Raw genomic sequence first — 16,227 nt, forward strand, 5'->3', positions numbered from 1 at the left:
AAATAAAGTGCCAATGAAGTAAAGTTCAGAGTTAACATGCAGAACTTCTGAGGGTGCGCAAGGGAGCTGCGGTCCTCTGCAGGCTGCTACCGTTCAGCGCCTCCCCAGTATCATAATGAAAGGAGACAGCGACATCTCGCGGACCACGCGGGGAATTGAAGGTACAATTTGATTTCATCTTTATTTTTTGCCTGCGTCCTCAAATGAGATATTTTGCACTGAGGACAAGAGTATCACTTTATCCATTTAGAAAACAACAACAACAAAACAAAGAAACAAACAAAATAAATATAAAAATAAAAAGCGACAACAATACCTCCTGTTTTTCTTTAGTGATGTAATTTTTACTCTTAAAAATGAATTCATATTATGAGTTTTAAATATATATATATTTGCTTGTTTGTTTGTATTTCCGGACGTAATTATCCAAGGATTTTTTTTAAAATTATTTTTTATTTTTTGGACACACCATAATTATCTGTTGACTCACCATTAAATCAGAGAGAAAAATGGGGCATATATTCGGAGTAGGCGTCTTATTTATTCAACAGTAATGTCTGGGGAGCTCCAGTAGTACAAGGAAACATTGTTATCATTACTTTATATACGTTCTCACATACAAACGAGCAGTAGGGGCATTATAGCAGATTCCCTATCAATATCAATACACGCATCTATTTGTTTGTTTGTTTGTTTGTTTGTTTACTTACTAACGATATTTGGGGCGGTCCAAAGGCACTTTCCTCCTGATTTGCGTTACCATGGAGAGCGTTGCTGTGTGACGCCTGGTGGTATCCAGGAAGAAGGTGAACTAGCTGGTAGGAGGAAAAAAATGGACGATAATTTCCAACAAGAAGATGGTGGAACGGCAAGAAATGTAAGTAGGGTCTTATATCATTAAAATGCACATAGCAAGGTAATGGGAGGAAAGTAGCATTCATTCTGAGCTGAGTTGTGGGCACTGTATGACGGTGCAGCGATGCTAGTTAGCTAATTAGCTTTCTGTTTCGCTAATGCGAGCATCAGTAATAGCCAGTCAGTAAATGATATGCCAGTTTAACCTGTCAGTTACCTGCTCAGAATCATCATCATTCACTGTTTTTGAGCACTGGCAGCGGGAAGGTTTGTCTGCGTATTCAGCTAACTTTAACTTCGGGGTTAGCCACAGATGATGCTAGCTGAAATTTCCCCCACAAGCATAGCTCAGTGTTTTGGTAGCTCCGTGTAAACTCTGACCTGGTTCTGTGTCTGGCATTACTCCCTCAGAAAACGTACAGGGAGCATGCATACTGTGTTCCCACTGCTACCGGTTTTCTCCATAAAAGGCAAGAATGCCTGCTGTCCTGATAATGTTTCGGGGATACACTCATCTCTTTTTGTTGGTGCTTGTGGTTCACACACATTCACATTTCTATAAACTACACAGAAAACATGACTTCAAATCTGAAATAAGACCAACCACTTTTAGTTGACAAAAAGACAATGTTTCATTTGAATTATACTATGTGTCTTTGGACTAATGTAAATATTGATACGTTTTTATTGATAGTAAATCCAATTTTTTTAAATTAATCATATAGGTGATATTCTTTGTGAATCTACTTTTTTTATTCCTCCAACATGTAAGCTTCACGGGTCACTCCATGGAAAATGGGTGCCTCCCACCTGAACCCCTCAGAATCAGATGTTTTGTTTTAATAACTTTAGTTTATATTATATTTAGCTTATATATTGAAGCCATACAAAATTCTGCCTATATGCTATAAATGTTTTCCAAGTTACAGGTCCTTGAAGTAAAAAAGGGGTGGGTTGAGATTTGACGCTTTTTTATTTCCTAATTTTTTTTCTGGCAGTTTGTGCCATCATACTCTGTTACATATACTGAAGCTAGGCACTTACGATTTTCATGGCTGAAAAACAGTTTTAAAAACTGCAGCCACATCACTTGTACCCACTCCAAGTTTCACAATCTAAAACCAAAATCTTGTTTTTGTTTTGCGGCTATGCAAACCACACCCATTCATAGTTGTCTTTTACTCAGTATTGTCATGGTTTTAATTCCTTGAACAGATTAAATGGGAGTGGTAAGAAGTGATTATGTTGAAACCGAAAGAATCATGGCTAGAAGATGAGCCTGGTATCAGAATGTAGGTAAAAATGTATCTTTGTTTCTGTTACTTTACATCATAGACATTACTTTGATACAGTTTTGCTATTTGAACAATGATCTGTGGAAAGATATTGATCCTCAAAGTTGTAGAAAATGTCATGCTGAACCAAAATAACATTTTGGTTTCAGATTGTAATATTTGGAGTGGGCGCTGTTTTTAAAACTGCTTAAAGGTACAGTGTTTTAAAATCTCACCATGAGATATTAGTAGATTGCAAATTGGTACATAATCTGCTGTCAAGAAGGAAGGTGTGATTTGTTTAAGGACACTTGAGCCTAACATTAGCTGGCATAATGTTAGCTTATATCCAGCTGTTGTTGTTGTTTAGCCGGCTTGTTGTCAGCTGTCTGGAGCAATGACAATAGAAAACAGTTTTCTACTGTCACTTGTCTGGAGATGGGAGGGTCCCATGTCTAATCTTCTGATAGTAAGTAATTGCGACAATATTAGGAATAAATTAGCATGTTTTCATGTGTTAGAGGATCAGGATTGAGGTGAGGAGGAAGAAGGGGAAATAAGGGAGAAGAGACTGCACTGATGGCAGGGAAGGACATAATGAGAAAGATATGAAAAATCTACATGTGAAAGTGTTAAATGGCCACATATAATTTGAAACATCTATTTTTGATCTTTAAATTAAAAGTGTCTTATATGGTGTTTTCATTTTGGCCAGTCTTCTGCAACATACATAAAAAGCAATTAGGCAGAAGTACGATGTCCATCTCGGCCACTTTATTCAAGATGGCGGGGCAATGTGGGAACTTCCAAAAACCTAATTATTTTAGTTTATGAAAACACATCAATTTGTTGGAAGACACAGATAAACACTATTCAGTGTATATTTATAGTACTACATTGTCTTTTTTCTGTAACCTCAAAAAATTACTCACTGTACCTTTATTTTCTTTTATTCCAGACAATTTCTTGTGCATCTCTTGTACTTAAGAAGTGATGAGGGCTGAATAAACCAAATCAAAAAGCACCAAATTTTGACCTTCTGCTGCTTTCTTGCTCCTAGGACCTGTAAAATGTTCACAGTGGTGTAGTACTTCTAGCTGCTCGGTTATTCCCAGCAAATGGATCCACATATGGGATATGGCACAGAGTTTACAAAAACGGTCCTTTCTGACACAACCCTCCAATTTATCCTTATCTTATGACTGTCTGAGGCTGGGTTGTGTTTTCCCATATGGAAAAGATATATATAGATCTTATAAAGTTTGTATCTGTCTTGTGTGAAACTTGTATGAAAAGCATATAAGAGTGAAAACAGATATAAGATCCCTTGAAGAATTATATAATGAAACTTGTATGTTTTGGATACTTACTAAAACAATATATGAAAGTAATGAGAAAGTGGCCACTTTCATGAGTAAATCATGTAAGTTTTTACTATTTCTTTTCCATATGGGTTTTCCCAGGATGTTAGGGGAATGTTGAAAACACTACACCACTGACCCACCGGACGTTTTCATAGTATGGAGGTAAAAGTTTTCATGGCTTCGTAAAATATTCTGAAGTTATTGTGGAGAAAAAAAAGCAAACAGCTATTTCAGATTTTTGACATCATTTCAAATCTTTAAAATCTGTACATGTGTGCATGAGTGGAAAACAAATGACTCAGGTGTGCAAAAGCTCCACTTCCATGAATTTGACGTCATTGTTTAGCAATGTGCAGCTGTTGGAAAAAAGAAAACATGCCAGGAATTGATAAGGTTGGATGCAGAAGTTTCCAGAGAATTAGACCGTTTGGAACCTCCTTTTAACTGGAACCCGTTCTTGATTCCCATCCCATTTTCAGAAAACATTTAATGTGACAGTTAAAGCAAATTAAAACCACAAATTATTTTATAAACCCCAAATAACTGTGCTAATGTCTGTCACATACAGTGGTTTTACATGTTGAAATTACACACATTTCCCAGGTTGCCAAGTCTGGACGAAGAGCTCGCCCTGCGGCACACCAGTCATCGTTTGAAGAGACTCGTCACATAAGGAAGTCCTCCACCTCTGCTTCAGCAGGAGAGGTATGCAATCATGTGATAATAAACCTCTGCGTGTTATAACATTCATTTACAAGGTCATAAATATGCATTTTGGTCTTGTCTCATACATGAATTACAGGATGATGATGAGGTAGGTAGCATAAATTAAGCGATGACTTTGCATGGCTTCTAGTCCTAATGCTCAGCTTATCAACTTTATACCATTTCCGGTTATCTTACATTTCTTTTATCATGAAGTGTTTTACTTCAGTTCATCTGATTAGATTTGATAGGACTCAAATTACAGCTCACCTCGAAGAGCCAGCTTGACACACATGGTATAAAGTTTGATTGGAGTGCATAATGCAGGTGATGAGATGTTTGAGTTGCTGTTTTTCTACTTTAGCAGGTTTTAAAGTGCTCCGAAACACTCAGAATAGCTGCTCTTTATTTGTTGGCCTGTATATGTTGGCTCTTATGTGTTGCATTAAGGGTTTGAAGTGTTACTTCATATAAACTCTAAATGCTTTTAACCTTGTGAGTCACAAAACATTGTAGTTGTCTTCAGTTGGCTTATTTAGTATCACCAGCAACTGATAAATCCTCTCTTTCTACAAGTGCCTTTTTTACACAAATCACTTCAAGTCATGGCACAGTTTTCATTGTAAAGTTTGCTTCTTGTTGCCCTTGAATCATGTTGCATGTAATCATAAGAAATCAGATCATAAGTGACAGTTGAAATACAACAAATCACTTCACTGTCGTTGGCATTTATAGGATCAGTCACATCTCCTGGATTGGCAAACTGTAAACCAGCCAGCATTCCCAGAGCAAATATTCCAGCAATGCCCTTGCTTTAGGCTAATCTTCCCAAATTAGGCCAACTTTCCTAATGTATGAACCGGTATTCTCGCGCCCTCTCTGACCTGCTGTGCACATGCAGTACATTTTTCCAGAGTGTCGTGCGACTGGGTGGCGTTTTTGCAGTCTTCGTTTATCAAACCCGTTCTCTTCTGCCCGAAATACCCAACTGATTGGTCGCATTCCCGACATCCTTTTAAACAAAGACTCATTGCTTTTATGGGCTCATAGAGTTCGGTCACTACAAGTTCCTCGCCCTAGAGACCGTCATAGAATCCCAAATTAGAAACCTTAAGGCCTAAGCTAATTGGCGTAATAGCCATAACTATTTTACTACAGCTGTGAGCTTCATATTTGGTCATGAGGAATTGGATGCTCGCAGTTTTTGTTTTGTTTCTCAGGACTATTTTGGTCCTCCCCATTTTTGTTGAGTGAAATAACTGCCACAGGATACATTTATTGCACACAGGATGCACTTGACCTTATTATCTCATCCCTTATGAAAATTCTCCATTGTTGAAATGCCACATATGAAACATCAAAGAGATTTCACATCATGTGAAAAAAATGTTTAAATGCTGCTCTAAAAAAGCCTCCATAATTGTAATCCCTTTTTTGTTCCTATTAAAGAGACAGTTACTAATTGCACAAAGTTGAGGGAGCTCGTTCAGCCTCAGCTCTCTCGATTAATGGTAATATACAGTGGAGCAGAGTGGGCTCCCCCTCCCTCTGCCCTGCTTAATGGTGACATTCAGATTTATAAATGGCTTCAGTAAAGGAACCAGCCATGAAAGATTATTTCCTCTTTCATCATAAATGAAAGAAATTCTTCACGAACACTTTGTCCTCTGCAGACCCAATTTAGTAATGAGAAATGTTGTCCCTCTTTTTCCCTAATTCATTTGTCTAGTGCCCACCCTTGTGCGCGCTGAGGAATTTATTCATTCAAACGCTGGCCTCAGGGTCCCGGTCTCAGGATCAAGATTCTTACTCCGTTTACTATTTTCAGAATCAAAGAAGTAGACAGAGTGGGAGGTCATTTTTTTCCCCTCTGGCTCAGTTTTAGGGTCAGACTTAATTCCCACACTCTGCTCTATACGTTCTAATGCTTCAAATGGTTACTGCTGAAAACTATAATAAACTAAACTATTTAGCGCACATGCAGTAGACAAGCGGTCCCCAACCCTGGGCCATGAACCGGTATCGGTCCGTGAGTCGTTTGGTACCGGGCCTTGGGTGTGAAATTCATGGTTTCGCCTTTTAGCGTTTTTTTTGTTTTTTTTAATTGTTTTTATTGTTAACTCAGTTTCCCTGGGTCTTTTTCCGTGTGTTATGTATAAATCTTCTTTTTTGGTACCGGTTCTGGATTTATTTTGTTGTATTTATCCGCGACACCTTAATGGCCGGTCCATGAAAATATTGTTGGACATAAACCGGTCCGTGGCGCAAAAAAGGTTGGGGACCGCTGCAGTAGACGATCCTTTGCTCAGCAGATCAGGAATGTTGTTTACTCCACAGGTGGTTCGATCAGCATACCTTAACAAGACAGTTTCTTTTTTCTTTTTTTTTCTTAACAATTTGTGGATGAATGCTTCAATTTTGGAATACCTATTTATGAAATGTGTGTTTAACATGAGGCCACTGATTCTGATCAAGTTTACCCCAACATCTAATGAAAACATGCCGCTTCTGTGCTATATTTTCCGAGACTAAAGCCTCATAGGAGTTTGAATGCTTTCATATGTATTTACTTATCGTGAGTGTGGGTGAGTAGATATTCAGTGAAGCTGTTATTGAAGTTCTTCCTCCTTCCAGGGCCCTCCTCCTAAACCAGCCCGGCGACAGGGCGGCTGGGCAGAGGACAGCTCTGGATCTGGTTCTGCCAAGTACGTATTTTCACGTTCGCCCCCTCCATCTCTTGCGACTATAATGAAACTAAGCTGGGACTCCAAGCCGTGGTCTTGTTTTATGTGTTATTAATGAACTCTCATGCTGTTGAATGAGCTTATTTATCAGTGCATATTTGGCACTCGGGCTGTGAATCAACAAGGTTAGAGGGAGCCTGTCTGAGCAGGCAACTCTCCATTCGTCTTCATCTGTGAGCAAGGCGGTAATTGACATGGTTAATGCATCAGCCACAGGAGGGCACTGTTAGTCAGCTAGCCACTTCATCATGGGGGTTCAAGCCACTTAATCACCCCTTACCACTGCAGTCTGCTCTTTACACAAGGATCACAACATGGAGAATTCATGAAATATGTTGAACAGATGGAAGGTGTTTGCCAAAAGGCTTCGTCTCAGACTAACACATCTAAATCGCAATATTCTCCTTCACTGACTCAATATGAGATGTTTTAATACACTGTAGAACAGTTTGTTCTTCCAACTGCCATTGTGCTTCTTTTGCTCGGTCAGTGGAAGTGGGAGCACAGGAGATGCATTGAAGTGAACAGGCTGAGTCAATTGTATTTATTTGCGTAGTTTGCTGCACCGTTAGTGCAAGCAGGGAGAACGGCAAACTCAATAGATCTTTCCTTTCTCGCAGAAGGTCAGCGTGTCGCTTCTCCGCTTTTGCGTAACCCCCGCTTGATTCCCGGTCTCAAAGTGATTGAAATACAGGAGGTGTAAAAGGGGTTTGCACGTGCATTGATCCTCTCTGAAACAAAGTAAGTAATGGTTCCCCCTGGAACCAGCAAGGACTTTTCCCTTCAATGTCACCCCTCATGCTCAATCACCACCGCCCTCCTCCCACTAATCCCAGCGCAGAAATCCCAGGATTTGTCGATCTATCACTTCTAATTGACACTAAATGATCTGTCAGTTTATTGATGAACCTTTGAAACCAGGTTGTCACAATATATTTTATCCCTAACAACTTTTTCCAGACAGTTTTACCATGTCTATCGCTTTGCCTTACATGAGTCTTAATCAAGGGGCCTGTAATGTGTCTTAAGTGTCGCCACCCCCGCCCCACAGACAGGACACCATCCAAGGGCAGGCAGGTAGGCTCCCTCAGCTCCTCTCTCGCTCTCCTGATTGGACTCTGCTGGCTTCAGATCGGCTGGTTTGGCCGCAGGTAGTGTGCAAAAGATGGACAAAGCAGTAAATGAGCAGAGAACTGGCAAGATGAAGTGTTTAAGATAATTTTTCTTACTGGAAAAAAATATTATTAACGCTACTCATAACAATATAATATAAGATATAGGACTTGATATGGATTTATTTTCTTGTGCTTGAAAGTTTGACTGAACTACCTGAACTTATAGTCCAGTCAATTTCATTACGTTGTTAAAGCTTCACTTTGGATTCGCAGGTTTTGTGATCTGTGATTTAAAAAAATCATACCACATCATCCTATGAACTTAGACCCATAACTTCAACCAGGAAAAACATCCTTTAATACCAACACCCCCTCCTGCCAAAAAAATAAATTAACCTCAGGCAGATCAACAGGAAATGAAATCCTCATGGTGAAAAAAGATGATAAGATATCACCTTTGAAAAACAAGCTATGAATAAATGTTCTTATTTGTTGCCATTGTCGTTATTGTCCCAATGTTGGGACAGATTTATTTTTATAAGAACCTCTTAATACTTGTTCTTGATAAAAATACAAAAGGATTTATTTATGGATTTAAGTATGAGCTTTGTATCGATCTGCACATAATAGCTGCTTGTGCTCTTGAGTTTTGGACATGCTAAAGAATTAAAAGAAAAAAGAAGTAAAAGGTTGATTGAATCACCTTTAAAACCACTAGGGGTCACTACTCAACCAGGAGAACCAACAAATGTATTTAGCTCTATGAAGGAAGATTAAAAATGATATTGGAAAAAATTTTTTGGGTATGCTTTAAAAAATACACATAACTTACAATGTTTTGTTTTATTCCTGCATTTGTGTGATTATATGCTTTGCATATTAATAATGCTGCATTTTTGGTATGCCAGCGTGCATCTTTTCATACTGAGGGAAAATAAATGGAGAGAAGTCTGTAAATAGTTGCTGAGGCTGTTAAACTGGTATTATAGGCTGAGAAAACAGAAGACAACTACTGTCTACTCCACTAACACGGATGAAAAAGATATGCCTACTGTTAGTTTGAAAGAAATACAATTTAATATGTGTGTGTTATTAAATTTGTGTGAAAATTATTTTTCTCTGGTGACGTACAGATCTTCGAGAAGACCTGCAGCTGAGGACCTCGAAGAGTAAGTAGGAACAATATTTTATTCTTTCAGCTGTCAGATGACTTTCATAACTGTCAGCACTTTTTGTATAAAAATAGGCCAGTTTAAATTTTTGTTCTTTTCGCAGTAAAGTGGAAATGGCACTCTACTTCCCCAGTTGTCCTTGGTCGTAACTAATCCTCGCCTTTCCAAGAACAATCACTTAATATGATTAAAATCCAGCATGACTGAGTTGCCGTCACTTTTACTGCTGTTTCCCTGTTATTCTAGTCCCTTCCACCCACCCTCACACAATTGTGTGACCAGAATAGGCATCCACATGAGAAGAGGCAGGTAGAGGACATAGTCCTGTATGTTTGACTCATCATTGCAGCTGGAGCTTGGTGCCTGGATGGCTATAGTGAGACAGAGGCTTTGTGTGAAAGTGATGATGTTACTCTGCCGAAAAATCCCTTAGGTTCTGCTTCTGTCACAATTGTCTTGTCTTAACAATACTTATTCAGACTGTGCCTCCAGCTGGGTTTTTTTTTTTTAATTCTTAGAGGTGATCTTGTCTAGGACAGTCAGGCTGTGTTAACCCAGACAGCACAACTGTGTGTCTCATAGCAGCTTTGTCAGAGGCTGTTATTCTAAAGTCTGACTCAGACTGTAGGAAACTGAACAAGCACCCTACCTATCATAAGAAAGAACAAAAACAGGCCCATCATCAAAGAAAAGTCTAGGAGCCAACTCACTCACTCACTCCCTATGATGACTGTTAAGATAGGGTTTGAAAGCATTAAATAATTCATGCTCTCATACTTCCTGTTTCTACAGCCGCCGTCTGCGACCACAAACTCCCCAGGGATCAGATGATGAAGGAGGTAAGAGCACCCTTGCAATCCTCACTCTCTGTGCCTCCTTACGGGCAAAGTGGAGCCCTCCAGTGCCTCACCGGCACATTCATCCTCAGAAAGTAGAGCAGATAAGCAGGCGGTCAGATCATTGCTTTTCACTGGTGCTCAAACCATATTTCTCCCTGAATATAGCATGGATTTGTGTGTTAGAACGCTGACTTTGACCACTGAAAGTATGAGCGCGGTCCTTTTGATTAACGTGATGAGGGAATATGCTCATTTGATGGAGAGTTGAGGTTGTCCAGCCATCAGCCAGAACAACACAGTTAATCACAAAATGCACACACATGGACACAAAGTGTCAGACTGGTGCTGTTGAATACAGATCCAGTGGTAACACTGCTGCATTGACTAAGTGACCTGAGGGCTCGTGTGCACCACAAACAATGTTTGGACTGAGGGAGGAATTTTCAGCAAGGTGCTGCTGAAGATAAATGCAACATTTTGCAGTGCAAAGCAGTAATGGAACAGGGTTAAATAGGCTAAGTTAATATTAGTTGGCATGCATGCTGAGAGACGTGCACATGAACAAATTGAAAACCTTTTCTGTTAAAACAGCCATATTGTCATTTTATTAGGAAATAAAATAAGAATACTACTACGATTAATAAGAAGAAGATGAAAAAAATACCTAGTACGCTGTAGAGTGACTTTTGAGAAGATGACGAGAATTCATGTTTAATTCTTTGTTCATGAATCTGCTGAGTTTAAAGAGTACCAATGTTGTCACAATGACATGCAGAGATTTTAAACTGTATTATTTATTAATAACTCTTGGTAATTCCACTCAGTTGTATTTTTCTGATGTGTTTTATTTGCTTAATTTAAAAAGTAGAAATCTATTCCAAAATACAAATGATGTTACAGGGCAATAATAACTATTGAATTTCAATTTCAGAAACTGTTTTTTATATACATGTAATTAATGTACTTCTATATTGTTTGTACACACACGATTGTACTCGATATTGTCGGCACACTGGCTAAAATGGACAGTTGATTGAAGGGTCCAGAGGTTTGGTTCTCTTGCAGTTAATGCCGCTGGAAAGATTATTACTCTGTGAAGGGAGACCTCTTAATACAGAGCTGGAGGCAGGGGTATTGGAAATTACAGTGCTGAGGGTTAGTGAGATAGCCCCTCCGATCTTGATTATGTCCCCTACCCTTATCCCTTATGTCCACTGGCTACAAGCACAGAGAGAGACAGAGGGAGAGAAGGCCAGGCTAGCCCCAGTCCCCTGCTCCCTTCTCCCTATCAGCTGCCCCCACAGCCTCCTGCTGGTCACATAAAATAGCACCAGTGTCGCAAAGACACTCATCTATTTCATGTCTCACCGTCTCCCACTTAAACTGTGACGTGTTGACTGTTGCTGTCCCGTAAGCCTTTCAAATGGATTCTCTGGCTGGGTAATCATTCGACTGGACCCCTGCGTAGATTATAGGGGTCCGAAGTAAGGCGAGGACACGGCCCGTTTGCCAGAGTCGCTGACTGGCATGTGCTGCCGGGAGTATGTCTACATTCACAGCAAATTATCCCCTTTTGATATTTACATGCTTCAGCGAGGAAGCCGGACGTGGCCGTGTAATAAGAATACGCGTGGCCTCTCGCTGCCAGACAAAAGCCACCTTGATACATGTCCAGCTGAGTGAAGGAAGCCAGCATGGATAATGCGTGCCATGCTGAGGGAAATATGCTCGTCCTGATGGAGTTGCCCTTTGCGTTGGAAGAAAACATTGGCTTGTTTGCAGCTGCTTTTATGGGCCACTTGACCTCTAGTAATAGGTTGGATTTGAAGCTCGTTTTAAAAAATGTTGTTGCTTTTTTTTCTCTTAATAATAGAGTTTGCACATAGACAGCATATGCTTCCGTGCTTCACGTCGAACTCTCACGGAGTGTGTTATTAGTGCGTTACTCGCTGAAATGGAAAGAAAGAGAGTGTGTGTGTGGACAGATAGACAACACAGGAAGCTGTTTGCAGAGCTGGATGGCAAAGCTTTTTGATGTCATTGCACTAAGACCATTAAATTTGATTGGGGGTCCAGGGGGGACGGATTCTGCTGAACGCTGTGCTTTGTAAATGAGAGGACAAAGTGTCACCGGGGCCTCATGAATATGAAATACCTGTGCCCGCATTTATTTGGATATCAGAAACACAGATGAATCTTGTCAGCGGCTAAACGAGCATGGCATTTTTAATTTGGTTTAATTAAAAAAAGAGAAAGAAATAAGTTATCGGCAGAGTGTGAGGCTTTTGGGCTTCAGCAAAACTTGGGGGGTAAGGTTTTGACCGGTCTACTCTTTTTTTTTTTTTTAGGATTTATCCATCTCAGAATGTTCAGAATCAAAATATTTTTCTCCTTCTTACATCTAAATTTATGTTTGCTTGAATTCTTTTTTTTTAGGGGCTATTTTGAAGGAATGGTGACATAGATGCCAAGATATTTCCTCACATCAGATGCAGACTTCCATCTCCTCACCTCTATTTAGCTCCTCTATTGACTTTCCCCTCAGGGTGCAGTACTGTGGTTAGAGATTACTGACAACCCTCTTCATGCAGTCCAGCTCTCTCTTTTTCTCTCGCTATCTGTCAGGTCTCTTTTCCCTCGCTTCCACTCCCCCACTTTCTTTCTCTGTCACTGTCCACACTCTGCTCTAGAGCTAATAAGGATGTGCACTTTGCTGCCACACCAGAAAAATACTTTTCAGGAAAGACACATCACACCCAAAGCTGGGACACCTGTAAAGCCTCTACTGTACTTTTTATTTTTTTTGAAATATATATTGTTTGTTATCTGTACAGGCACCTTTTCTGTCAACAAGCGGCAACTTACTCACTATAAAATCGTTGGAGAGACTTTTCTGTCTCTTTACTGCTTATGTCCAGCTATCCAGACTACTCTCCATCCCTCTCTTATTTCCCTGCCTTGATATGTCCATCTGAAAAATGCTGTGAAAGTTTGCCCTCTCCTTCTTGGGAGTGAAGCCATCCTCTGTCCTGTTGCGTTTTGCCAATTAAAGCGGGTTCCCACTGTTTGAGCAGCGGGCTGGCGGCTCCTGGCACCGCAGCCCCTGCCAGGCCGCACTGTGACTTCCGACCCCACACAGATGGGCCCGCAAGCAAATACTCGTGCACATGGCTGGATACCGCTCCAGTCGGAGTGGCAGAGTGGACATGGAGGTCGGCCTACCGGCCACCGCAGGTCCTGGGGGTGGGCGGCACTGACAGGGCCCAAATGCTAAGGTAGCAGGGGGTGCTTTCTGGGGAGCCCCTGACCAGCACCCCTCTCACAGCAGGATGAGCTGCTGCCTTGCCTTCTGAATATTCATGGCCGCATGGCTATTGTGACAGGGCAGCTCTTATGTGGATGTAGCACACAAGAGGGAGGGGAGGAAGTGCCGCTTACAGGCACGTAACCTTCTAGCAGCCGTCCACAGGGAATTTACAGTAATTTAAACAATGTGTTTGTATTGGTAAGAATACTAAATGGTCGTTTGATGATTATTTGATGTTCTTAAATGTGCCACTTCTACAAATGTATCAGATGGACTCTGCTTTTTTTATTGTGTGTATTTAGACATCCCAACGATTCCTGATCTGGATGAAGTGCAAGAAGAAGATCTCACCATGCAAATTGCAGCTCCACCATGGTAGTTAATTCCTTAAACTGTAAACACTTTCAAACCACTTAATCACTTTGGACACACACACACACACACACACACACACACACACACACACACACACACACACACACACACACACACACACACACACACACACACACAGACTGTGACTTACAGAGCCCCAACTCTATGATCTTAAACCTCTGTCCATGCACAGAGCAGTGGCTCAGTAGACTATTCTAGTGTCTTTCATGTTAACTGTCCTCCATTGATGCTGTTGCAGAGTGCCTTTGCTATATCAGGCTGAAATGGAGAAATAACAGTTGGGTGTGATTTATGCAACTCTCTTGCCAGGGTCCTTACTAACCGGGCCCTTTGATTTACAGGGCAGTGAGAGACACGTCGACATGTGTCGAATATGTTGCAAGGCTATGACAGCGGTGGAGGTTATTAGGCTGGGGCTTGCTCTCTGTGCGAGATAATATCCACATTGAACTCATTGCGAGGGCAATGTAGCGTGTAATGTGCAGTAAGTAGGACTGGCATGCACTGCTAGGCCCCGGCCACTTTGAGAGCCCCCCCACTTAATTCCAACCCACAGATAAGCAGCTGGGTTTCAATTTAAAGTGTTTAACACTTGGCAACCATCTCCTGCTCTCTCTGGCCTTTGCTTGAAATCTTAGAGCTTAAGTGTGTGAAAACTTCAAGCTCATCTAAGCCACTTTGCAGTCTTGCTTTGCATGTATTCTGAAAGCAGGATTTTCTCTGTGACATGCTGTTTTCACCGAAATACAAGTTTGTTTACAGTATAAGTGCATCAGAAGCCTGACTTCCTGTCACTCTGTTAGTGTTCAGGTGAACCGAGTAATGACCTACAGAGATCTGGACAATGATCTGAAGAATTATTCTGCATTCCAAACCTTAGTGAGTCAAGGACACCTTATTTTTTTAAAAATACCTTCAATGTTCTCCTGCGCCTTCTCTTCAAGGTGGCAACTCTCATCACCTCTGTTTGTGCAAGCTAAGTGAATTTTACTGCACTGTTTCCTCAGGATGGAGAGATCGACTTGAAGCTACTCACCAAGGTTTTAGCACCCGAGCAGGAGGTGAGGGAGGTGAGTGAATTTTTAGTAAATATAGCTTGCGAGCTCCCAACGAAAGGCCTGTCCAGCTGTTTCTTGAGCACCAGGGGAGGTTGCTGTCTGTCTCTCAGGTAATCAAGATTTATGATGTGTACATTAACACCCTCTGCTCCCCCCCACCACTCTCTATTCCCCGTACTCACTTTCTTGGTATGTCTCGCTCTGCCTCTCTAATTCTTCTTTTCTTCTGTCTCTCTTTTGCTCTGCAGGATGATGTGAGCTGGGAATGGGATCATCTGTTTACAGAGGTGTCCTCGGAGCTGCTGATGGAATGGGATCAAGGAGAGAGTGAGGAGCTGGCTGTGTAGCCTGCAACTCGAGGAGGACGCTTGAACTGAGACATGAAGTTGCTCTAGTAGGAGTGAACATCCCACTACAGAGAAGGGCTATCAACTTACAAACTTCAATTACTGTTATTTTGTATAAAGTGTGTGTACAGCATTTGGTAAATTTTATAAATAAATAAAGTTGTCTGTGCATGGAGCAGTACAGTGTTACCTTACCCTGTCTTTTGCTTTTTTAAGTTCACTCGCTCACTTTTTTAGTTTGTTAGTTTTAACTCAAACAGCCAAAAGGCAAAGTGAAAATAGCAGGTACAGATAAAAATTCCCCCACTCTACTAACAGCATTATCAACACCTTCATACAAGTCCAAGGTTGATAATCAGCTAAGCTGAAATCCACTTGATTGTGTTCAAATTAACATTCCTCATTAAAGCCTACAACCTTATTGTTATTGACTGTGCCATTGACTTTATCTTCCAGCTCTTCGATAGGAGCAACCCCTTCTTCACTATTATCTCAAATGTATTGAACAGAGTTCCTATTGACACCTGGGGGATTAGCATACATTATACTTTTTTACTGGATAAAGAGGAATAGATGTGAGATAGGAACAAGGCAGCTGCTAGTGTGAGGTGTGTTTTCTTTAAAGCCAGAAGGCCAGGACAATGGAAAGGAGATGTCTCCATGTCTGAATTTAAAATGGCATTGTGTTCTAATGGGATCACAGTTGGCGTAACGTGTGGCTTCAACATGTGGCGATCATGTGTATCAGCATTCAGTTTTGCCTTTGGTTCATGTGTGCGAATATAAATGCAGACCTCCAAAGTCAGGCCGGGTCTATTAGGGAAACGGCTGTAACATTTACAGATTGTGATTAGGTTTATTTCTGAGGCAGAGAGCGGTCTCGTGACATTTGGAGATGCACAGAAAAGTCCTCAAGGGCACACAATCTACGCATCCAACAGCTCAATCACTGCCCATCACAAATAGATCCAGATTCTTTTTCGTTTGGTGGGCCTTGAATCAACTTCATCAGGAGTAATACCTCAGGACGAGGCTATCACGCGGGATATTT

General features: G+C 40.9%; 1 protein-coding gene across 4 annotated transcripts; it reads left to right on the forward strand.

The window, feature by feature from the left end:
• Positions 1-744: 744 nt before the first annotated feature.
• Positions 745-15,576, forward strand: ift43 (intraflagellar transport 43 homolog (Chlamydomonas); the record flags this gene model as incomplete). Of its 4 annotated transcripts, none has more annotated exons than XM_080870913.1 (9): positions 745-877; positions 4,097-4,198; positions 6,833-6,903; positions 9,191-9,226; positions 10,022-10,068; positions 13,678-13,750; positions 14,575-14,650; positions 14,779-14,939; positions 15,078-15,567. In XM_080870913.1, the coding sequence occupies exons 1-9, from the start codon at positions 833-835 to the stop codon at positions 15,085-15,087; spliced, it is 621 nt and encodes a 206-aa protein (XP_080727039.1). In that variant the 5' UTR covers positions 745-832. The 4 variants fall into 4 exon arrangements, with proteins under 4 accessions (XP_080727039.1, XP_080727041.1, XP_080727040.1 ...); XM_080870915.1 differs by having other exon boundaries at positions 14,779-14,841; positions 15,078-15,528; XM_080870916.1 differs by lacking the exon at positions 745-877 and adding an exon at positions 3,611-3,655 and having other exon boundaries at positions 15,078-15,576.
• Positions 15,577-16,227: the final 651 nt, after the last annotated feature.

The sequence above is a fragment of the Rhamphochromis sp. 'chilingali' genome, assembly GCF_963969265.1.
Source record: "Rhamphochromis sp. 'chilingali' genome assembly, chromosome: 21".
In the NCBI taxonomy this organism is placed as follows: domain Eukaryota; kingdom Metazoa; phylum Chordata; class Actinopteri; order Cichliformes; family Cichlidae; genus Rhamphochromis; species Rhamphochromis sp. 'chilingali'.